The following is a 25,308-nucleotide window of genomic DNA, read 5'->3' as shown; positions in this document are numbered from 1 at the left end:
GACTCTAAATATATAAATACATAATTACATATTTATATAAATACATAAATATATAATTATATAAATATATAATTATATATTTATATAAATACAGAAATACATAATTATATAATTACATAAATGCTTTCTTCATGTTTCAGACACAAAAACAATAAAGGTGATGAAAGACTTGATCCTGTGGAACTCCTCCTCTTCATCCCGTTACTTTATTAATATTATAATAATAATTATTATTAAAGAGTTTATTCAAACACTCCAGTTCAGGAGTTCTCCAGCAGAGGGCAGCAATGTTTAAGGTTGTGCGTGTGTGTGAGTGTGTGAGTGTGATTGATTTGATTTGATTTAGAAACTTTATATATGTGAATATTTAAATGCATTTATTAATTTATGTATTCATATAATTATTATTTTAATCTAAACATAAATGTACAAAAGGAAACTTGAATAAAAATGATACAAAAACAGGTTTTCATTAGTTATTGATTAAATGTGACTTTATGTTTTAATAAGATTTATTTTTTTATTGTTTTTTAATTCCCACCTAAAAACATGTGACCGACACAAGAATGATCTAATGTGAGTCTGTTTCCTTTTGTTCTTCATAATTATTATTATTTATGTTTTTACTTCTTTGACCCTTTAAACCTGAATATTTTAATCATATTAATATTTTAATCATATTAATATTTTCCAGGACGCTGCGTGGGAACCGTGTCTCCTTCAGCGCTCACAGACTAAAAAGTGTTTCAGCTCCACAGGTTTGAAGAAGGAGAAACATGTGACGGACATGTGGACCCCGGGCGTCAGCTGACCTGGGGGGGGGGGGGGGGGGGTAAAGATGGACCCCGGGCGTCAGCTGACCCGGGGGGGGGGGGGGGGGATAAAGACACGCGGCTGCAGGCGCTGGAGCAGAAAGAACCGTTTATTGTTGTGGATTCAGATCAGACAGTCAGCAGAGTAGAAACACATGGAGGGGATCGAACCCACGGCCTCTGAAACATAATCCAGCTCTAAACAGGGAGCGGGTCTATGAAAGCACACCTAGGACACGGGAAGACCAGGACCAACGCAGCCTTCAGCAAAAATACAGATTTACAATCAGAAACACGAGAAAAGAACCAACGCAACGTCTCAAACGGGACGCGTTCAGACCTGCAGAGACCAGCATCAGCAGAGACCAGCAGAGACCTGCAGGGACCAGCACCAGTCCCTGATGGTGTCCTGCAGGGACCAGCACCAGTCCCTGATGGTGTCCTGCATGGACCAGCACCAGTCCCAGCAGAGACTCCTCTAGTTTGCGTCCTTCTGTAGTTTGCATTTCGATGCGTGCAGCACCCTGGAGCCCCGGCCATACTGGAGCACCAGGGGAACAGGGACCTGCTGAGGGAACATGGGGCACCAGGGGACCTGCTGAGGGAACAGGGGGCACCAGGGGACCTGCTGAGGGAACATGGGGCACCAGGGGACCTGCTGAGGGAACATGGGGCACCAGGGGACCTGCTGAGGGAACATGGGGCACCAGGGGACCTGCTGAGGGAACATGGGGCACCAGGGGACCTGCTGAGGGAACAGGGGGCACCAGGGGACCTGCTGAGGGAACATGGGGCACCAGGGGACCTGCTGAGGGAACACGGGGCACCAGGGGACCTGCTGAGGGAACATGGGGCACCAGGGGACCTGCTGAGGGAACATGGGGCACCAGGGGACCTGCTGAGGGAACATGGGGCACCAGGGGACCTGCTGAGGGAACAGGGGGCACCAGGGGACCTGCTGAGGGAACATGGGGCACCAGGGGACCTGCTGAGGGAACAGGGGGCACCAGGGGACCTGCTGAGGGAACATGGGGCACCAGGGGACCTGCTGAGGGAACAGGGGGCACCAGGGGACCTGCTGAGGGAACATGGGGCACCCAGACACCAGACACAAAAGAAAAGTTGACTATCGTACAGAGGACTTCATGGATCTGCATCGACCCTGGGGACGATGTGTTCAGGGACACCAGGAGGGAGCTGAAGGCTCACGTCTGCTCCAGGTTGCAGACGCAGACGCAGGGACTAATGCTCCGACTGGTCCCGGCTGCAGCCTCGGGGCCCCAGGTCTGCAGGGGCCCCAGGTCTGCAGGGGCCCCAGGTCTGCAGGGGCCCCAGGTCTGCAGGGGCCCCAGGTCTGCAGGGGCCTGGACTGGCTAAACTTAATAAATTCTCCTCACTGGGAAAAACAAACGAGCGTCCTATCGGGGCCCTAAGAAACATCAAAGGTCAGTGATTGGACAGTTGTCAGCTGCCGTCATGTGGGCGGGATCATGAGGTCGGTTTAGTCACTGTTACTATGGTAACCACACAGAACAGCGGAAAAATTAAACTAGAGTAACCTGATTTTTCTACACGATTAATAACGTGGGGGCCCAAACCAACAGGAGCCCAGGGGCCCCGAGCTCGTTAATCCGCCCCTGTGCATAAAGACTCAGCTGCAGCCTTCTGTCGTCCTCTACGTCCGTCTCCTCCGTATTTCTGTCCGTATCCTGAAAGCTGACGGATGCGTACGGATACGGAGCAAACGCTGCAGTACCACCTGAAATCGTAGGGGGCAGTGTCGAGCACCGGACACAAAGAAGTGGCGTGAACATCAGGAGCAAGCGAGTCATCGAAGCCCCGACGCACGTCCTGAAACACGTCTGTGTTCACACGCGGAGCAGAGCGGCTCAGAGTCTCAAACCGAGTGTTACAAAAGTTCTACGTACAGAAACTAACGGACCTGCGAGTTTAGAGGACGCTGTTTTTTGGAGGATCCGTTTTTGCGAGTTAAAGCCCTTTTCACGGATCTCGCGGTTCAGATGCGGCGGCGTGAGAACGGGGGCGCCAACGCGGCAGCGAGCGAATAAATAGTGCTGCGTTTCTTCGCTCACGTTCGACTCTAAGAAAAAGCAGATTGTCACAGAATCACAAACGTCTCTTGTACAAAGGGGTCAGTTCTTTTAAAGATGGCGGCGCGAGGCCTCGCTTTGTTTGGTCTCCGTGGCAACAGTCTGCAGTCCAGTCCGGCCGCTGTGGCCTCACAACCCTCTCGCTCTCACACGATGGCGCAGGAGAAGAGCCGCCGCAGGCTCGACCCTCGGGAGGTTAATGAAGGGTTTCCAGGGAGCAGGAGAGGAAACCGGGCGCCGCGGCGTTTCCTTCCAGCAGCTCAACAGCGCCGGGTTAAAGAGGTCGCCCGCAGACTTTGGGAGTGTTTGCGTGTGCGTGTGTGTCGTGCGTCAGGACCTCGCCGCCCGTCAGTAGCCGTAGCCGTCTGGGAAGGCCAGGCCGGCCACGCACTGCTCGCCGGCGTCCAGCAGGTAGGGAGCGGCGTCCTCGTAGTGCGTGAGGGGCAGCGTGTCGTCGTCCAGCCCCGGCAGGCTGTCCGGGTCCACCTTCAGGTTGGGCCTCTGGTTGTCGGGGAAGGCCATGGAGAAGAGCGCCTCGGGGTCGCACACAAACTTGTACACGTACCGCTCGCCGGCCACCTGAGGAACGCCACGGAGACAAGCGGTTAATACTTCAGACTGTGACTTTACACACACTTCCAATGACAGACTGAGAACACAGGCCACGCCCCTCGACAGCCACCGCACAATCTGTTTCTGAACAGTCGTGCTGTCGACCCTCGTCCTCGGCTCCGGTGGTGTTTCTGAGCCTGTTCCCACCCTACGGGAAATACGGGCCCTTCATCCAGCGCTCATCGACCAAACCAAAGAGAAAAGTCTCCGTGAAGGCGCCAGTTTTCTCACTTTTACACTTTTTGAGCCTTTTGTGCAGATTGCAGACGACAAACGTCCAAATCAGCTCCTCTACAGACGCCATGTTTGTGATTGTTGAGGCTCTAGAGGACGAGTTGGTAACCATAACAACTGAAACAGGACGGAGGGATGAGGGGCAGCACGGGGACAAAGTTTGGTAACGTTTAGATCAGGGGTGGGCACCTCCGGTCCTGCAGAGCCACTGTCCTGCATGTTACAGGTTACAGGTGTGTGAGAGCAGAGAGAACCTGAAACCTGCAGGACAGTGGCTCCAGGACCGGAGGTGTCCACCCCTGGTCTGGATCCCGGGGTGAAACCCTGAACAGGACGTGGCCTGCACACTCGCATTCACAGTTTCTATCCGCGGAGGAGAAAGGAAGGTGGAGGACGTGCCTTTACCTTCTGCATGATGCCCTTCTCGTAGTAGTAACGCAGCGAGCGGCTCAGCTTGTCGTAGTTCATGGCCGGTCTGTTCTTCTGGATTCCCCAGCGACGAGCCACCTGAGGAGAGACACAGAGAGAGGCGCGGTGAGCTGCTGAGGACCGAGGCGTGGTCAAGGTGGAGCAGGACCAGTGGGCGAGGGGACCGACCTCTTCAGGCTCGATGAGTTTGAACTCCATGCCGCGACCGGTCCAGGCGATGAAGTGGCCGTTGGCCGGGTCGTCCAGTAACGTGACCAGGAACTGCCACAGCTGCAGGGAGCCGCGGCGCTGGTACGGAGGACCGTCACGATACACCGAGGGCTCCTGTTTGACTTTACCTGAGAGAGGATGAAGAGCAGGAGGACAGAGGACGAAGAGCAGGAGGAGAGAGAGGACGAAGAGCAGGAGGAGAGAGGACGAAGAGCAGGAGGACGGAGAGGACGAAGAGCAGGAGGAGAGAGGACGAAGAGCAGGAGGAGAGAGGACGAAGAGCAGGAGGAGAGAGAGGACGAAGAGCAGGAGGAGAGAGAGGAGAGAGAGTCAGTGTTGTTGAGAGCACAGACCCACGTGGACAGTGAAGAGGACCTGCGGTTCTCAGTCTCTGCGTGTGTGCGTATATGATATTTATATATATTTATATATTGCTGTGGTCTGTCCCAGCGTCTCGGCCTCACCTTCCAGTCTCTCGGGGACCACACAGGTGTCGTCAAAGAAGAGCTGAGGATCTCTGTCGAAGGAGAAACCTGAAGAACAGAGAAGAACATGAACGGGAGGACACGGACTTCTGCATCATCTGTTACAACAGTAAATTCAATTCAATGTGTCAAATCCTAACAGCAGTTATCTCAGGACACTTTACAGAGCAGGTAAAGACCAAACTCTATGACTTATTTATGATTTACAGACACAACGATTCCCCCGTAGAGTACGGAAGCAACGACAACCTTCACTATAACAGACAGGAACAAAACAATGGACTTTATAACAACAGCTATTTCAGGAAACATTCCCAGAGGGGCAGAAGAAGGTTTTGGAGCGCTTCTCACTTCATGTGATTTGCATTCACACACACACACACACACACACGCACGCACGCACGCACGCACACGCACGCACGCACGCACGCACGCACGACTGTGAACTCACTCTCATGGTTGTTCTGGTAGAAGCTCCCCGCTCTCCCAAACGATGACTGGCAGTTCGGCACTTCTGTAAACACAGGGGGGGGGGGGGGGGGGGGTAAATTTAGACTTCCTCTCCGTCACATCAACATCCTCCTCAGCTGACAGATCTGGATCAGTGCACAGGTGCACGTCCACAGACTCATGCGTGGGCTTTAAAACAGGAAAAAGACTCAAGAAGGTGATCGTGGTGAGTTTCCGTCTCGTTTCCTCCTCTCGTCCTCACGTCAGGACAGAGTCTGCAGGAAGTCAGCGCTGCGCTCGTGTGTGACGTCACGCAGAGGAAGAGAAACATCCATGAGAGAATAGAGAATTTCTTTCACAAGGTGCAGGTATGAATCCAGCATCCTCTGTTTCTCAGGGCGCCCTCCCACTGTGCCTCCGTACCGTGCCCCAGCACGGGTCACGGCTAAAGTCTGGTTCCTTTGACCAGTGCGAGTGCAACTGTACCACGTCTAGGAGCGGCACGCTTGCCGTCCACGGCCCGTTTGGGAGAGGTGGGCTTTAGTAAAGCACGTTTGCACGTGTACGAGCACGAGCGTGCGCACGTGTACGAGCACGAGGCCTACGGCGGCTCTGAGGTCATTTCCTGTGCGCCTGTTGGGACGTAGAAAAAAGAAGGAGGGACCATGCGCGGACATTTCAAACAATGGCGGTGAAAGGTTCACGTTGGTGTGATGCGGAGGTGGAGTGTTTACTGCAGATTTGGTCGATGAAAAGATTCAAAAACAGTCGACAAGACGCACAAAAACTCCGAGGTCTACGGAAAGATCTGGAAACAAAGCCACGCATCGCCATGACGTCATCAATGCGTGTGACGTGTTACGGCGTGATGACGTATAGGCAGCAAGAAGCATTCTCCGAGGCCCAGGTAGTGTGAGTACAAACGGGCCTGGAGGGGGGGACAAGGACCCTAAAGCACGGGGCACGGGACGGAGGCACAGTGGGAGGGCGCCCTCAGATCGTGTCTTTACTCTGCTGCGTGCACCAACAACACGGTCCACATGTTCTCTGCCTTTCTCCAGAGAACTTCAGCACAAACACAAGAGCATCACAGCAACAACAACACATCATGTGACCTTGCACTAAACCTGATTTCTCAGAACCTCTCCACTGACGCTGGGTAACAACATGTTGAGCATGAGCGCCGCCCGTCCACAGACGCTCGTCCTCTGTGACGTTGGTATTTTAAAAAGGCCGTAAGAAGCTAAGAGGATTTGTCATTACATCACCGCCCCTGATGTAATGCCCAGCCGGTCGGCCACCAGGCAGAGAGTGAGAGCGTCTACCAGAGCCAGAGACAAAGTCTGAGGCAAAGAGGACGTTAATGCACGGGAGCGAGGACAACAGCTGGGCGTGTGGGCGTTGGGATCAAAGCTCTGGTTCTTGGGTTTAACGAGTAAACAGCCTCCGTGCTCGCTGCTCCGTGCTCGCTGCTCTGTGCTCGCTCCTCAGTGAGGCCCAGGTTCTGTGCTGCAGGTCACCGAGTCCTCCGAGGGCCCTGACCCACATCTATTCCAGGTAGGCTCAGTGAAGACGCTCTCTGCTCCCGGCTGGATGACCCACTTCCTCCGTGCCCTCGGAGGCTAAGCTGAGCTCAAAGACCCACTTCTACTTTGTGCTGTGACGGTGGAGGAGGCGTGCAGATCAGATCAGTCCTCGGCTGCACGCTAGAACTCACAGGAGCGTGCGAGAGCGCAGAACAAACAGGGGCACATTCCTCCCTCCGCCCGCTCCACTTTCACACAGCGAGGCTGTTCGTCCGTCCGTCCGTCTGGACAAGTGGAGAGGGATAAACTGGAACTCTCTCTAAAGTAGGAAGTTGAAAGAACGCTGCTGCAGGGTTTGGATGTTACGGGTGCTCGCAGAGACACGTGGTTTCAGAAAAATCTGAAGTTCTTATCCCAGGTCCAGAGTCAGATTCATTTCTACCTGCTGCAGAATCAAACTTTGATCATCACCTAAACCTCAAATCAGAACAGACGCAGAGCTCCACAGAGTCGCCCTGAGGCGTAACAGACGTCTCCACTCACCAGAATCGAAGCAGAAGTCCCGGGGCTCCTGTTTGATGGCCATGGGGTGGAAGGCGGCCTGACGCTGGGGGCCCGGGGGTGGACCTGGGGGGCCCATGGTGGGGACGCCCTGCTCTGTGTATCGTGGGTCGATGAGCTCTTGTTTGAAACCCTGCGGCGGGACGGCTACCAGCGGCTCCGACATCTGGCGGTGGTACGGCGGCCGGCCGTCACGTGACAGACTGCTGCTGCTGCTGGGGGGCTGGGGCAGGAACTGGGGGCGCCCCTGACTCTCTGAAGGGGGGAAAGGTAGACATGGCTCTGACATCTGCCTCTGGAACCTGCAGACGGAGGAGAAACAACCAGAAAGTCTGTGTTAAAGTGGTCAAAAGTATCCATGCTACAAACACCAGCCCTGAAACAATCAGAACATCATCACCATAAAAATGTTCATACACCTCTGCAGCAAACAGACAAACAGCTGCAGACGGAGGTCAAACAGGTGCAGTCGGAGGTCAAACAGGTGCAGACGGAGGTCAAACAGGTGCAGACGGAGGTCAAACAGGTGCAGACGGAGGTCAAACAGGTGCAGACGGAGGTCAAACAGGTGCAGACGGAGGTCAAACAGGTGCAGACGGAGGTCAAACAGCTGCTGCCCCTCCTGCAGACAGGGCGCCTCTGTTCTCCGTGTAGTTTATCTGTTTGTCGTCCCGTAAACACGTAAACACTAAAACACCTGGAGCTGGAGATGAAGACTCACCTGTGCTCAGGTGTGAAGCTGTTGGCATCCTGGCTGACGGGCGCACACGGCACGGCGAAGGGCGGGCTGTGGACTGGGAGGGCCTGCTGGGTGGGGGAGCCTGCGCTCGCTGTGATTGGCTGCTGCACGTGCACCGGACGCTGCCTCTGGGTCTGATTGGCTACACGGGAGTGAGGGAGGGGGGCGGGCTCACTCAGCGGGTGGGCTCCTGCTGCGCTGCCGGGGCCACAAGGAGACACCGGGGTGGAGGGGGGAGTCAATGGCTTGAACCCTGGAGTGGGTTTCCTGTCACAGGCACTGTGGACACGCACACACACACACACACACAGTGAAGAGAGGAGCACAAATCTGTTCAGATCTACAGGCGCTGCAGCTCCCACCAACACATATAATCAGTACTGTTGTTTGTTTGTTTGTGTTCTGACGTCACAGATACAGCTCATCTTTGTTTACACATGTTCATCTCTACATTCTGTGAGTAATTCCAGCCGTGTTGTGTTGTGATGTTACTGTGATGGTGGTTTAATGTAGTGTATGGATGCACAGGTGCTGTGTGGCCCCGGCTCATGTCGGCCCTCTGCGTGTACCTGTAGCTGTAAAGGCACTTGTCTCCGTAGGGCGTGGGACTCCGGTCCTGGCGGCAGGGGGAGAACTCTCTGGAGGGCGTCAGCTCCCGTTTGATCTTGGCTGCAGGCGGGCCATGAAACATCACTGACAGGAGACAGAGACGGAGACGGAGACGGAGATGAGATCAGCTGCAGATCCCAGCGCAGCCGTAAACACGAGTGCACCACTTCTCTTAACCACATTTGGAGCTGATGGATAAATGGACGTATGGAGCTGGTCTGCGTGTCCCCCGGGCCGGCAGAGCCACTTAGCAGCAGTTTATCATGCGCCCTAATGACGCTGGACTCTGGCTCTGAAAACAAGCACCCATCCATCCTGTTAGGCAGCTCCGCACTCACGGCTCCGCACGCCGACGCTATCGAGGCGCTCGCCTGATTCCCATTAGAGCCGGCCAATCCCCATGAATCAGTGCGGCTGTAATCTAATGGTGCTGAATGATTTCATTCTCCCGCGCTGTAACCATTAGACACTCGCTGCAGCCTTCTAAGCACCGGCTGCAGTTTCCGGGGCGCCACATAAAAGCCGGGCAGACACCGGATCCTCTGGCTCAGAGGAGCGGCGGGCGGATAAATCAGAGCGCGGTGCTGATGGAGCGAGCGGAGCTGCACGCAGAGCGAGTGAAGAGGAGGAAACACTCGTGCACCATCAGAGCTGCAGCACGACGCCACACCTTCAGAATGAAACACAGGGAAACATCGACGGCACAGGAAACGGGATCGTCAGGGTCGATCCCCGACCAGCGGGCGAACGCGGCGATGGTCGTCTGCAGCACGGCTCCTTCCTGTGGACCCACTTTGGTTTGATGTGGAAAAGACTGGAAAGAGCCTGAATGTGACTTTAGTCAAAGCTGCAGAATTTGGATTTATTTAATGATTTAATCTCGTTTTTGTTTCTATAATAAATTCATTTTTGTTGTTTTCAGCGTCTGAAACTTGAAATCTCTGATTTTCTCTGTTTGTTTCACATGAAACTGAATATTTTTAACATTTAAAGACTTTTTTCACCACGTTGAGACTTTTTATAATAAACTAAACAAACGTCTCTGAAATCTGAAGACATTTGTGACGTCATCAGGTCACTTTGAGCTGATTCTGTCATTTTTAATCATAAAACAAAGTCTCCAGGATTATTTCATGATGAGTGCAGAAGAAGTTTATCAGTTTAATGAATGAAAGTAAAGATTTACGGTGTTTCCTCAGTTTTAGTGCTGAACCCTGCAGCTTGAGTCTTCTGTCCCAGATAACGATGCATGTATGTGTATGTATGCATATGAATATGAATTAACCACAGAGAAAAGTCTATTTTTGTTCACTCCAGCATGAATTTAATGCTCAAAAAATATAAAATATTTAACAATTTTAGTACAAAACTCCTCAGATTTTGTCTGAAACATGAGTTAGTAAGAGTTTATGTGATTATCAATGACATCTCAGATCTGCAGTTTGGATCAGGGGTCGACTGAGACCATGATGAGACGGACGGACGATGTTTGGAGCGATTCTACTTTTGATTCTACTCAGTTTACATCATAAAAATCACACAATGATGAAGAAGTGTTTTTACGAGTCTGACTTTAAATAAAGGAACATTTACTGAACTTTAAAAAAGCGTCAGCAGCAGAACGGAGCTGCTGAGGACGCCTGTCTGTGAATAATGACGGGAAACTACCAGAGAACGCAGCAGCAGATACAGACGCACGTGATTATCGATGCATCAGCCTTAAACCATGAGTCTGTGTCTTTGTAAACGCCTCCGAACGTGTCCACACAGACACAGAGAGTCACTGATAGTCCCGTCTGTGACAGGTGGAGGTGAACTCCTGCAGCCGCTCTGGTGACCGAAGCGTGAACCTGAACCCCGACACCTCTGCTGTAAACCACAGCACACGTGCACACAGCTGGAGACGGCGGCAGCGAGACAGCAGCTCAGCCCGTGTGACGCCCACCTGACTCAGCTCCCATCACACCGCCTGACTCTGGTGAAAGAGGGAGAGACAGAAGCCTCACCTCTGTGCATCATGTGCGCTGCACGCACGAGGTCAGGGACGCCCCCACAGCGGCACATTACAGCGCGCTGACCACAGACACGCAGCGCTGATACAAACACAAGCCTGTAGGAGAGGCTGCAGCTCCCTCTGCCACTTTAACTACAACAGCAGCCACACCCGCCTCCACCTCCTCCACATCAGACCAAACAGGAAGTCAGACCATAATTCACAGGCGTCCCTCGGCTGCGGACGCTGAGAGGAGAAGTTTCAGACCCACTTCAGCAGCAGGACCTGAGTGCAGCAACGTGTGAAATCAGATTAGGAGCTTGGCTCATGTGATGCCCCGCGCCAACCGGCTGATTAGACTCAAAATGGAGGCGAGGGAGCGAGAGAGGGAGCGAGAGAGGGAGAGAGGGAGGGAGAGAGAGGGAAGGAGGGAGGGAGGGAGGGAGGGAGAGAGGGAGAGAGAGAGGGAGAGAGCAGCCTTTCACACAGAACCGAGTTTTTCCTGCACTGATGAAGTCCCTTAGATGAAAGAGAGAAGTGGGCGTGTGGTCAGGGACACACACAAAGACACAGTTTCACTTTCTCCTCATCACAGAGAGGTGATGCAGCGCTGCTTAGACCCTGAACACATCACAGAGAGGTGATGCAGCGCTGCTTAGACCCTGAACACATCACAGAGAGGTGATGCAGCGCTGCTTAGACCCTGAACACATCACAGAGAGGTGATGCAGCGCTGCTTAGACCCTGAACACATCACAGAGAGGTGATGCAGCGCTGCTTAGACCCTGAACACATCACAACAGTTCAGCCTCACCGTCAGCACAGAGAAGAAGCAGGAAGCCGCTCTGATAATAATAATAATAATAATAATAATAAAGGTACTCACAGCTGTCCGACTGGAAATCAGGGACGAACTGTTCGTCATCAGGCACCTGGGCTGTGGAGAGAGAGGAGAGGGTGAGAAACACGCAGCACACACACACACACACACACACATGCTGCACACACACACGCAGCACACGCTGCACACACACACGCACACACACACACACACACAGCCCCTTTAATCTCTGCGTCCAGCGTCCTTCATCATGCTTTTACAGAAGACCAACTCTGGCTGTCAGAGCTGCGTGAACACAAAAAGTTTCTGTTGTGAAGGACTCAATTAAAAACGTCCTCTCTAACGTGAGAAACCAAAAGGATGAAAGGACGTTTCCTGAGTTCGTCTCTGCAGACTTCAACACATGCAAAGAGGAATAACATGAAAACACAGTCACCTTCTGCGATCCAGATCTCCTGCAGCTGACTGAGGTCCTGGAAGAGTTCTGCAAACAAACGAGGTCACGACAATCACTCTGGGGCATAAAGCGGGTTTCTATGGCAACTCATTTCAATATATACACAAATATAAACTTAAAACAGATGAAAACCAGCACAAAAAGATGCAAAATGAGTAAAAATAGATGCAAAACCAGCACAAAAAGATGCAAAATGACTAAAAATAGATGCAAAACCAGCACAAAAAGATGCAAAATGACTAAAAATAGATGCAAAACCACCACAAAAAGATGCAAAATGACTAAAAATAGATGCAAAACCACCACAAAAAGATGCAAAATGACTAAAAATAGATGCAAAACCAGCACAAAAAGATGCTAAATGAGTAAAAATAGATGCAAAACCACCACAAAAAGATGCAAAATGACTAAAAATAGATGCAAAACCACCACAAAAAGATGCAAAATGACTAAAAATAGATGCAAAACCACCACAAAAAGATGCAAAATGACTAAAAATAGATGCAAAACCACCACAAAAAGATGCAAAATGACTAAAAATAGATGCAAATCCACCACAAAAAGATGCAAAATGACTAAAAATAGATGCAAAACCACCACAAAAAGATGCAAAATGACTAAAAATAGATGCAAAACCACCACAAAAAGATGCAAAATGACTAAAAATAGATGCAAAACCACCACAAAAAGATGCAAAATGACTAAAAATAGATGCAAAACCACCACAAAAAGATGCAAAATGACTAAAAATAGATGCAAAACCACCACAAAAAGATGCAAAATGACTAAAAATAGATGCAAAATCACCACAAAAAGATGCAAAATGACTAAAAATAGATGCAAAATCACCACAAAAAGATGCAAAATGACTAAAAATAGATGCAAAACCAGCACAAAAAGATGCAAAATGACTAAAACTCCTGTCGTCCGTGTGTAATCGTTGGATTCTGTATTTAATGAGCAGATGAAGTAAAGGACTCGGGTCCACGTGGACGCCGTTACCTTCCGTGTCCTGAGCGAGCTCCGTGTCCACAAACTTCCTCTTCCTGTCGGTGGGAGTCCGGCTGCTGTGAGACGCTTCCTGCACCTGAGACTGGAGAGAAGAAGAAGAAGAAGTGAGGACGGCGCTCACATCAGTGTCATGGCGCTGACGGTGATGGTGGCGTGTGCAGGCTGGCGTGTGTCCACTCACGCTGGGCGGGACCATGAAGGGGACCTGCTGGTCATAAAAGCCGTCCATGGTCTCTGGGCGATCGGGGGGCTCCGATATGAAGAGGGGGGGGTGTTCGCCTTAAAGCGACAGCGCCCGGGTCACTGCAACACACACACACGAGAACAACACTGTTTACACACGTTTATGCTCCTAGAGGACACTTTAACACACGTTTATGCTCCTAGAGGACACTTTAACACACGTTTATGCTCCTAGAGGACACTTTAACACACGTTTATGCTCCTAGAGGACACTTTAACACACGTTTATGCTCCTAGAGGACACTTTAACACACGTTTATGCTCCTAGAGGACACTTTAACACACGTTTATGCTCCTAGAGGACACTTTAACACACGTTTATGCTCCTAGAGGACACTTTAGCACACGTTAATGCTCCTAGAGGACACTTTAACACACGTTTATGCTCCTAGAGGACACTTTAACACACGTTTATGCTCCTAGAGGACACTTTAGCACACGTTTATGCTCCTAGAGGACACTTTAGCACACGTTTATGCTCCTAGAGGACACTTTACCACACGTTTATGCTCCTAGAGGACACTTTAACACACGTTTATGCTCCTACACTTTAGCACACGTTTATGCTCCTAGAGGACACTTTAACACACGTTTATGCTCCTAGAGGACACTTTAACACACGTTTATGCTCCTAGAGGACACTTTAGCACACGTTTATGCTCCTAGAGGACACTTTAGCACACGTTTATGCTCCTAGAGGACACTTTACCACACGTTTATGCTCCTAGAGGACACTTTAGCACACGTTTATGCTCCTAGAGGACACTTTAACACACGTTTATGCTCCTAGAGGACACTTTAACACACGTTTATGCTCCTAGAGGACACTTTAACACACGTTTATGCTCCTAGAGGACACTTTAACACACGTTTATGCTCCTAGAGGACACTTTAGCACACGTTAATGCTCCTAGAGGACACTTTAACACACGTTTATGCTCCTAGAGGACACTTTAACACACGTTTATGCTCCTAGAGGACACTTTAGCACACGTTTATGCTCCTAGAGGACACTTTAGCACACGTTTATGCTCCTAGAGGACACTTTACCACACGTTTATGCTCCTAGAGGACACTTTAGCACACGTTTATGCTCCTACACTTTAGCACACGTTTATGCTCCTAGAGGACACTTTAGCACACGTTTATGCTCCTAGAGGACACTTTAGCACACGTTTATGCTCCTAGAGGACACTTTAACACACGTTTATGCTCCTAGAGGACACTTTAACACACGTTTATGCTCCTAGAGGACACTTTAGCACACGTTTATGCTCCTAGAGGACACTTTAGCACACGTTTATGCTCCTAGAGGACACTTTAACACACGTTTATGCTCCTAGAGGACACTTTAGCACACGTTTATGCTCCTAGAGGACACTTTAACACACGTTTATGCTCCTAGAGGACACTTCAACACACGTTTATGCTCCTAGAGGACACTTTAACACACGTTTATGCTCCTAGAGGACACTTTAACACACGTTTATGCTCCTAGAGGACACTTTAACACACGTTTATGCTCCTAGAGGACACTTTAACACACGTTTATGCTCCTAGAGGACACTTTAACACACGTTTATGCTCCTAGAGGACACTTTAACACACGTTTATGCTCCTAGAGGACACTTTAGCACACGTTTATGCTCCTAGAGGACACTTTAACACACGTTTATGCTCCTAGAGGACACTTTAGCACACGTTTATGCTCCTAGAGCACACTTTAGCACACGTTTATGCTCCTAGAGGACACTTTAGCACACGTTTATGCTCCTAGAGGACACTTTAGCACACGTTTATGCTCCTAGAGGACACTTTAGCACACGTTTATGCTCCTAGAGGACACTTTAACACACGTTTATGCTCCTAGAGGAGCCTTTAACACACGTTTATGCTCCTAGAGGACACTTTAACACACATTTATGCTCCTAGAGGACACTTTAACACACGTTTATGCTCCTAGAGGAGCCTTTAGCACACGTTTATGCTCCTAGAGGACACTTTAGCACACGTTTATGCTCCTAGAGGACACTTTAGCACACGTTTATGCTCCTAGAGGACACTTTAGCACACGTTTATGCTCCTAGAGGAGCCTTTAACACACGTTTATGCTCCTAGAGGACACTTTAACACACATTTATGCTCCTAGAGGACACTTTAACACACGTTTATACTACTAGAGGACACTTTAACACACGTTTATGCTCCTAGAGGACACTTTAACACACGTTTATGCTCCTAGAGGACACTTTAGCACACGTTTATGCTCCTAGAGGACACTTTAACACACGTTTATGCTCCTAGAGGACACTTTAACACACGTTTATGCTCCTAGAGGACACTTTAACACACGTTTATGCTCCTAGAGGACACTTTAACACACGTTTATGCTCCTAGAGGACACTTTAACACACGTTTATGCTCCTAGAGGACACTTTAACACACCTTTATGCTCCTAGAGGACACATTAGCACTCGTTTATGCTCCTAGAGGACACTTTAGCACACGTTTATGCTCCTAGAGGACACTTTAACACACGTTTATACTCCTAGAGGACACTTTAACACACGTTTATGCTCCTAGAGGACACTTTAACACACGTTTATGCTCCTAAAGGACACTTTAGCACACGTTTATGCTCCTAGAGGACACTTTAACACAGGTTTATACTCCTAGAGGACACTTTAACACACGTTTATGCTCCTAGAGGACACTTTAGCACACGTTTATGCTCCTAGAGGACACTTTAACACACGTTTAGACTCCTAGAGGACACTTTAGCACACGTTTATGCTCCTAGAGGACACTTTAGCACACGTTTATGCTCCTAGAGGACACTTTAGCACAGGTTTATGCTCCTAGAGGACACTTTAGCACAGGTTGAGGCTCCTAGAGGACACTTTAGCACACGTTTATGCTCCTAGAGGACACTTTAACACACGTTTATGCTCCTAGAGGACACTTTAACACACGTTTATGCTCCTAGAGGACACTTTAACACACGTTTATGCTCCTAGAGGACACTTTAGCACACGTTTATGCTCCTAGAGGACACTTTAACACACGTTTATGCTCCTAGAGGACACTTTAGCACACGTTTATGCTCCTAGAGGACACTTTAGCACACGTTTATGCTCCTAGAGGACACTTTAACACACGTTTATGCTCCTAGAGGACACTTTTACACACGTTTATGCTCCTAGAGGACACTTTAGCACACGTTTATGCTCCTAGAGGACACTTTAACACACGTTTATGCTCCTAGAGGACACTTTAACACACGTTTATGCTCCTAGAGGACACTTTAACACACCTTTATGCTCCTAGAGGACACTTTAGCACACGTTTATGCTCCTAGAGGACACTTTAGCACACGTTTATGCTCCTAGAGGACACTTTAACACACGTTTATACTCCTAGAGGACACTTTAACACACGTTTATGCTCCTAGAGGACACTTTAACACACGTTTATGCTCCTAGAGGACACTTTAGCACACGTTTATGCTCCTAGAGGACACTTTAACACACGTTTATACTCCTAGAGGACACTTTAACACACGTTTATGCTCCTAGAGGACACTTTAGCACACGTTTATGCTCCTAGAGGACACTTTAGCACACGTTTATGCTCCTAGAGGACACTTTAGCACACGTTTATGCTCCTAGAGGACACTTTAGCACAGGTTTATGCTCCTAGAGGACACTTTAGCACAGGTTGAGGCTCCTAGAGGACACTTTAGCACACGTTTATGCTCCTAGAGGACACTTTAGCACACGTTTATGCTCCTAGAGGACACTTTAGCACACGTTTATGCTCCTAGAGGACACTTTAACACACGTTTATGCTCCTAGAGGACACTTTAACACACGTTTATGCTCCTAGAGGACACTTTAACACACGTTTATGCTCCTAAAGGACACTTTACCACACGTTTATGCTCCTAGAGGACACTTTAGCACACGTTTATGCTCCTAGAGGACACTTTAGCACACGCTTATGCTCCTAGAGGACACTTTAGCACACGTTTATGCTCCTAGAGGACACTTTAACACACGTTTATGCTCCTAGAGGACACTTTAACACACGTTTATGCTCCTAAAGGACACTTTAACACACGTTTATGCTCCTAGAGGACACTTTAACACACGTTTATGCTCCTAGAGGACACTTTGGCACAGATTGAGGCTCCTAGAGGACACTTTGGCACAGGCTGAGGCTCCTAGAGGAGCGTGCTGACAGTCAGAGACAGAGTAGTGCTGTTACATAAGCCTCGCTGGTCGACCATCTGTGTGTGGACTCAGAATAATCAGCTCAGAGAAAACGACCTAAAGAGCGTCACAGTCTCTGTGAGTGTGATTAGAGTCTCACAGAGACCTGATCCAGGACTCTGAGGACTGGAACCAGACCCAGGGAGGCCGGGCCCGGTCCTCCAGCACTGGTGTCACTGCATTAACCCAGAGGAGCTGGACCTGAACCTGGACCTGGACCTGGACCTGAACCAGGACCTGGACCTGGACCTGAACCTGGAGCTGAACCTGGACCTGGACCTGGACCTGAAGGACTTTTCCTTTTTCACTGAATCTCTGGTTTTGTTAAACCGTTCTAAGTTTCCCCCGTTGGAGCTTTCTATGTTTTTATTATTTGAGTCCGGATGATTTCTCTCATGTTGTGTCTTTGTTTGTTTTTACTGCAGCTTTGATTCATTTATTGATGATGTCACTGTTGTGTTGTTCATGGTGTAACTTCTGTTTTTGTACATTTAAAGAAAAAACAGAGAGAGAAACAATTTACACAAAGAATAAAGAATTAATATATAAAAAAATATAAAATACAACATAAACTAAAATACAGAATAAAGAATAAAACACGAAAAAATATACAATAAAATATAAAATACAGAATAAAAAACAGAGTCATTGTGTTTGTGATCAATTTAGATTTTTGCTCCTCGTGATTTAATCACAATTATTCTGCTGAAGCTGATTACATCATCATCATCATCATCTTCATCATCACCATCATCATCATCATCATTATTAATATTATAATTATATTATCATTATTAATATTATAATTATTATTGTGTCTAAAGAACAAAGGGAGATTATTAATAACTCAGATATTCTGACAGAAACAAACATTGATTTATTATTTTAAATCCAAACTAAAACTTTATTTATGAGACATTTTACAAAACCTTAAATATTTTTATTGATGTTATTTATTATTTTTAGCACTGAAACTTGTTTTAATGAACTAAATATGGGATAAATAAACAAAACCATGAAGCCTGAGAGGGTCTCATTAAATAATAATAAGAAGAAGAAAAAGAACAACAAAAGCATAAATAACTAATGAATAAAAGTCAAAGGAAATTATTATTATTAATTATTTTAAAGCGCTTCAAAGAAAAAACTGAGATAAAAGATTAAATCACAGGAAGGAAAGTTAATATTGTAATTTAATTATAATAAATATAAATATATAAATATATATATTTAATTATATCTGCAGCTGCAGTAAAAACCTGTTATAATATTTTAATATAATTATATTTTTACATCAGATTAAAACAAAAACTGGTTAAAAACTAAAAAGTCATCAAATAAGAGTCTTTATTTATTATTTATCTTTATTTTAGTTATTTATGTTTTTATATTTTACTTTTGTTTTTTAACATTATTATGATTTTATTGTTTTCTGGTGTTTGTTCTTTGTCTTTGTTTCATTGTTTTCACTCTTGTTTATTTGTAAATCTTTTATTTTTGTAAATTTTTTATTTTTGTAAATTTAAACTTTTCAACAAAAATTAAATAAATAAAAAAACCTGAGGAAAATAAAATCATAAAGATCCATAAACAATAAATTAAGAAGTTTCATTTATTTAAAGTTAAAAGTTTGTTTGTGTTTAACTTTGATCTGCGCCACGGGGGGGGGGGGGGGGGGCCCCTCACACCTCCCCCCGCCCCTCCCCCACCCGCCCTTGTTTTTCTCAATGAAGTGAAACTCGAGCCCTCAACACACACACACACACACACACACACACACACACACACACACACACACACACACACACACACACACACACACACACACACACACACACACACACACACACACACACACACACACACACACACACACACACACACACACACACACACACACACACACACACACACACACACACACACACACACACACACACACTGTAACTGTAAATAAAATGGTGGTGCGTTCACGGACTCTAACGGAAAAAAGACCCAAAGCTTGATAAACAGCGGGTTTTAACGGAAGCACCGGCGCCGCTCACCTGAGTGTGTGGGCGGAAACGTCCTCTCCGTCGACAGGAAGTGACTTTAATATCCACGGACACGGAAACACCGAGTTTTCAGAGTTTTACAGCGGGTGCGCAGCGGCGGAGCGGCGGCGGAGCGGCGGCGGAGCGGCGGACGGACCAACGGCTCCTTCACTCTCACAACTTCACTGAGCTCTGCGCGAGCGCTGCAATCCCTTTTCCCCTGGGCGCGAGGGCAGGAGCCGCGCGCTGATTGGTGGACCGAGCCTGTCCGTCAGCGGAGCAGCCAATGGCGTCCCAGGAGCTGATGCATTATTCATGAGGTCCCCGTTCGGCCAATCACGGCGCAGCACAGGCTGTTTTTTATGAATGGCTGGATTTCATTCACGTTTTTTCAAGCTCAGGATCCAGAGTCTCTTAAAGGGCCAGCGCAGAGTCTCTTAAAGGGCCAGTACAGAGTCTCTTAAAGGGCCAGCGCAGAGTCTCTTAAAGGGCCAGTACAGAGTCTCTTAAAGGGCCAGCACAGAGTATCTTAAAGGGCCAGCACAGAGTCTCTTAAAGGGCCAGCGCAGAGTCTCTTAAAGGGCCAGCGCAGAGTCTCTTAAAGGGCCAGCGCAGAGTCTCTTAAAGGGCCAGCGCAGAGTCTCTTAAAGGGCCAGCGCAGAGTCTCTTAAAGGGCCAGCGCAGAGTCTCTTAAAGGGCCAGCCCAGAGTCTCTTAAAGGGCCAGCACATATTCTCTTAAAGGGCCAGCGCAGAGTCTCTTAAAGGGCCAGTACAGAGTCTCTTAAAGGGCCAGCGCAGAGTCTCTTAAAGGGCCAGTACAGAGTCTCTTAAAGGGCCAGCGCAGAGTCTCTTAAAGGGCCAGCGCAGAGTCTCTTAAAGGGCCAGTACAGAGTCTCTTAAAGGGCCAGCACAGAGTCTCTTAAAGGGCCAGCGCAGAGTCTCTTAAAGGGCCAGTACAGAGTCTCTTAAAGGGCCAGCGCAGAGTCTCTTAAAGGGCCAGCACAGAGTCTCTTAAAGGGCCAGTACAGAGTCTCTTAAAGGGCCAGCACAGAGTCTCTTAAAGGGCCAGCGCAGAGTCTCTTAAAGGGCCAGCGCAGAGTCTCTTAAAGGGCCAGCGCAGAGTCTCTTAAAGGGCCAGCGCAGAGTCTCTTAAAGGGCCAGCACAGAGTTTCTTAAAGGGCCAGTACAGAGTCTCTTAAAGGGCCAGCGCAGAGTCTCTTAAAGGGCCAGCACAGAGTCTCTTAAAGGGCCAGCGCAGAGTCTCTTAAAGGGCCAGTACAGAGTCTCTTAAAGGGCCAGTACAGAGTCTCTTAAAGGGCCAGCGCAGAGTCTCTTAAAGGGCCAGCACAGAGTTTCTTAAAGGGCCAGCACAGAGTTTCTTAAAGGGCCAGCACAGAGTCTCTTAAAGGGCCAGCACAGAGTATCTTAAAGGGCCAGCGCAGAGTCTCTTAAAGGGCCAGCACAGAGTCTCTTAAAGGGCCAGCACAGAGTCTCTTAAAGGGCCAGCGCAGAGTTTCTTAAAGGGCCAGCGCAGAGTCTCTTAAAGGGCCAGCACAGAGTCTCTTAAAGGGCCAGCACAGAGTATCTTAAAGGGCCAGCGCAGAGTCTCTTAAAGGGCCAGCGCAGAGTCTCTTAAAGGGCCAGCGCAGAGTCTCTTAAAGGGCCAGCACAGAGTTTCTTAAAGGGCCAGCGCAGAGTCTCTTAAAGGGCCAGCGCAGAGTCTCTTAAAGGGCCAGCACACAGTCTCTTAAAGGGCCAGCGCAGAGTCTCTTAAAGGGCCAGCGCAGAGTCTCTTAAAGGGCCAGCGCAGAGTCTCTTAAAGGGCCAGCGCAGAGTCTCTTAAAGGGCCAGCATAGAGTCTCTTAAAGGGCCAGCGCAGAGTCTCTTAAAGGGCCAGCGCAGAGTCTCTTAAAGGGCCAGCGCAGAGTGTCTTAAAGGGCCAGCGCAGAGTGTCTTAAAGGGCCAGCGCAGAGTCTCTTAAAGGGCCAGCGCAGAGTCTCTTAAAGGGCCAGTGCAGAGTCTCTTAAAGGGCCAGCGCAGAGTCTCTTAAAGGGCCAGCGCAGAGTCTCTTAAAGGGCCAGGGCAGAGTCTCTTAAAGGGCCAGCACAGAGTCTCTTAAAGGGCCAGCATCATTATTTTACTGACTCTGACACTCTTTACCCAAAGAATTTAGTGTGCGTGTGCGTGTGCGTGTGTGTGTGTGTGCGTGTGCGTGTATGTGTGTGTGTGTGTGCGCTCACACATCAGCGGCTGTTGAACCCAAAGGTCAGAGGTCATGCATAAATAACCGTGTCATCATCGCTGACAGAACCTGTCGTGGCTGCAGACACACACACACACACACACAAACACACACACACACACACACACACACAAACACACCCACACACATTTATTCATCTTTTAGGTTCAGGACTGTGGAAATGATCTCTACCTGACTGTGACGGCTCTGTCTGCACCTGTGCTCTGTTCTTGGTGTCGTGTCGTGTTGTGTTATTGCTGTTGTGTTGTGGTGTGTTGTGTTGTGTTGTGTTGTGTTATTGCTGTTGTGTTGTGTTGTGTTGTGTTGTGTTGTGTTGTGTTGTGTTGTGTTATTGCTGTTGTGTTGTGGTGTGTTCTGTTGTGTTGTGTTGTGTTGTGTTCTGTTCTGTTCTTGCTACCGTGTTGTGTGGTGTGGTGTCGTGTTGTGTTGTGTTATTGCTGTTGTGTTGTGTTGTGTTGTGTTGTGTTGTGTTATTGCTGTTGTGTTGTGTTCTGTTGTGTTATTGCTGTTGTGTTATTGCTGTTGTGTTGTGGTGTGCTGTGTTGTGTTGTGTTGTGTTCTGTTGTGTTACTGCTGTTGTGTTGTGTTGTTGCTGTCATGTTGTGTTGTGTTGTGTTGTTGCTGTCATGTTGTGTTGTGTTGTGTTGTTGCTGTTGTGTTGTGGTGTGATTGCTGGTGCCGGTGCGGATGTGGTGGGCGGACACTTGGAGGCGTGTGGAGAGCGAACACACGCTGATGCTGTTTTTACTCTTTCCTTAAATAAATGTGCCGTGTGCAGCGAGCGACACGCTGCCCCGCACAGACCTCTCGCTCTGGACTCAGAGCTTAAGACTTCCTGTTCCCTCTGTGGGTCAGTGTGACACCGACATCACAGACGGGGACACACGGGGGCTCAGCCTGAGGGGACGAGGGGACGAGGGGACGAGAGGACGAGAGGAGGAGGGGACGAGAGGACGAGGGGACGAGGGGACGAGAGGACGAGAGGACGAGAGGACGAGGGGACGAGGGGACGAGGGGACAAGGGGACGAGGGGACGAGAGGACGAGGGGACCAGAGGACGAGGGGACGAGGGGACGAGGGGACGAGAGGACGAGGGGACGAGGGGACGAGGGGACGAGAGGACGAGGGGACGAGGGGACGAGAGGACGAGGGGACGAGGGGACGAGAGGACGAGGGGACGAGAGGACGAGAGGACGAGAGGACGAGAGGACGAGGGGACGAGGGGACGAGGCCTTTAAGAGAGGACGAGGGGACGAGGGGACGAGGGGACGAGGGGACGAGAGGACGAGGGGACGAGAGGACGAGAGGACGAGGGGACGAGAGGACGAGAGGACGAGGGGACGAGGGGACGAGGGGACGAGAGGACGAGGGGACGAGAGGACGAGGGGACGAGGCCTTTAAGAGAGGACGAGGGGACGAGAGGACGAGGGGACGAGGGGACGAGGGGACGAGGGGACGAGAGGACGAGGGGACGAGAGGACGAGAGGACGAGGGGACGAGAGGACGAGAGGACGAGGGGACGAGAGGACGAGGGGACGAGGGGACGAGAGGACGAGAGGACGAGGGGACGAGGGGACGAGGGGACGAGAGGACGAGGGGACGAGAGGACGAGAGGACGAGGGGACGAGAGGACCAGAGGACAAGGGGACGAGAGGACGAGGGGACGAGAGGAGGAGGGGACGAGAGGACGAGGGGACGAGAGGAGGAGGGGACGAGAGGACGAGAGGACGAGAGGACGAGGGGACGAGAGGACGAGGGGACGAGAGGACGAGGGGACGAGAGGACGAGGGGACGAGAGGACGAGAGGACGAGGGGACGAGGGGACGAGGGGACGAGGGGACGAGGGGACGAGAGGACGAGGGGACGAGGGGACGAGAGGACGAGGGGACGAGAGGACGAGAGGACGAGAGGACGAGGTCTTTAAGAGAGGACGAGGGGACGAGAGGACGAGGCCTTTAAGAGAGGACGAGAAGACGAGGTCTTTAAGAGAGGATGAGAGGACGAGGGGACGAGGGGACGAGAGGACGAGGGGACGAGAGGACGAGGGGACGAGAGGACGAGGTCTTTAAGAGAGGACGAGAGGACGAGAGGAAGAGGTCTTTAAGAGAGGACGAGAGGACGAGAGGAAGAGGGGACGAGAGGACGAGAGGAAGAGGTCTTTAAGAGAGGACGAGAGGACGAGAGGAAGAGGTCTTTAAGAGAGGACGAGAGGACGAGAGGAAGAGGGGACGAGAGGAGGAGAGGACAAGAGGACGAGAGGACGAGAGGACGAGGGGACGAGAGGACGAGGGGACGAGAGGACGAGGCCTTTAAGAGAGGACGAGAGGGAGAGAGGACGAGAGGACAAGAGGACGAGAGGACGAGAGGACGAGGGGACGAGAGGACGAGAGGACGAGAGGACAAGAGGACGAGAGGACGAGAGGACGAGAGGACGAGAGGACGAGGGGACGAGAGGACGAGAGGACGAGAGGGAGAGAGGACGAGAGGACAAGAGGACGAGAGGACGAGAGGACGAGGGGACGAGAGGACGAGGGGACGACCTCGGCCCTTTAACACCTGGTCTGGGGTCCATGTGTGTGTTTGTCTAAACTTCTCTGTGCAGGAAACAAATGAACGTCAGCTTCCTGCCGACGCTGCGTCTCCTGATGAGGACCATGGGACCCGGTCCAGAGCTCCAGAGCGGCTGCGTCACTGAGCTCGTCCTGGTTCCTCCTCCGTCCAAACGTGAACGTGGAGCTCCAGGAGTGAGCGGCGTCACGACTGCAGTGTGTCCCGGCCTGCAAGAGTCCGTCCCTCTGCACGTCTGAAAGGAGGTGGATGTGAAAGTGGAGCCTCCGGGCGCAGGACGCTCTCACTGAGGGACACGACGGGACTCGCCTGCTATTAATAGCACTTTGGAGAGAATTCCTGCCTCGTTATCTGAGCAGCAGCGGCGAGAAGCTCCGCCACAGGCACTCGCTTCTGTTTGCTCTCTGTGATTATCTCTCTCTGCACTCACAGCTCCATCTTCTCTGACATTTCACTGCTCTGTAAGAAGCTCCTGGTTCCCACAGACGAGGCTTCAAAAGGCAAAAAGAAGCTTTAAAGACGCGGCAGAGAAGACGGAGGACGCTGGGGACGCTCAGAGAAACAGGTTAAAATGAGTCAGAGACGCTCAGAGCTGCAGAGAAACGGGTTAAAAAGAGTCAGAGACGCTCAGAGCTGCAGAGAAACGGGTTAAAAAGAGTCAGAGACGCTCAGAGCTGCAGAGAAACAGGTTAAAAAGAGCCAGAGACGCTCAGAGCTGCAGAGAAACAGGTTAAAAAGAGTCAGAGACGCTCAGAGCTGCAGAGAAACGGGTTAAAAAGAGTCGGAGACGCTCAGAGCTGCAGAGAAACAGGTTAAAAAGAGTCAGAGACGCTCAGAGCTGCAGAGAAA

At 49.9% G+C, this 25,308-nt stretch overlaps 1 protein-coding gene across 1 annotated transcript; it reads right to left on the bottom strand.

The window, feature by feature from the left end:
• Positions 1–906: 906 nt before the first annotated feature.
• etv5a (ETS variant transcription factor 5a) lies at positions 907–19,799 on the bottom strand. Its single transcript, XM_083921988.1, has 13 exons — positions 19,640–19,799; positions 13,262–13,383; positions 13,072–13,162; positions 12,049–12,096; positions 11,658–11,708; positions 8,739–8,862; positions 8,152–8,448; positions 7,413–7,732; positions 5,345–5,407; positions 4,873–4,941; positions 4,367–4,536; positions 4,175–4,276; positions 907–3,502 (listed from the first exon to the last, which is right to left on the bottom strand). The coding sequence occupies exons 2-13, from the start codon at positions 13,307–13,309 to the stop codon at positions 3,272–3,274; spliced, it is 1,614 nt and encodes a 537-aa protein (XP_083778114.1). The 5' UTR covers positions 13,310–13,383; positions 19,640–19,799; the 3' UTR covers positions 907–3,271.
• Positions 19,800–25,308: the final 5,509 nt, after the last annotated feature.

The sequence above is a fragment of the Echiichthys vipera genome, assembly GCF_963691815.1.
Source record: "Echiichthys vipera genome assembly, chromosome: 10".
Classification (NCBI taxonomy): Eukaryota; Metazoa; Chordata; class Actinopteri; order Perciformes; family Trachinidae; genus Echiichthys; species Echiichthys vipera.
The sequence above is the reverse complement of the archived record's forward strand: the minus strand, read 5'-3'. Positions and strand labels throughout refer to the sequence as shown.

Bases quoted from the DNA above. Each gene is read 5' to 3' on its own strand.
- etv5a (XM_083921988.1), bottom strand. From the start codon at position 13,309: ATGGACGGCTTTTATGACCAGCAGGTCCCCTTCATGGTCCCGCCCAGC. The intron at 11,709-12,048 runs GTGACTGTGTTT...CTCTCTCCACAG, and splicing joins GGAGATCTGGATCGCAGAAG to CCCAGGTGCCTGATGACGAA. The intron at 8,863-11,657 runs GTGAGTACCTTT...GTCTCCTGTCAG, and splicing joins TGATTTCCAGTCGGACAGCT to TGATGTTTCATGGCCCGCCT.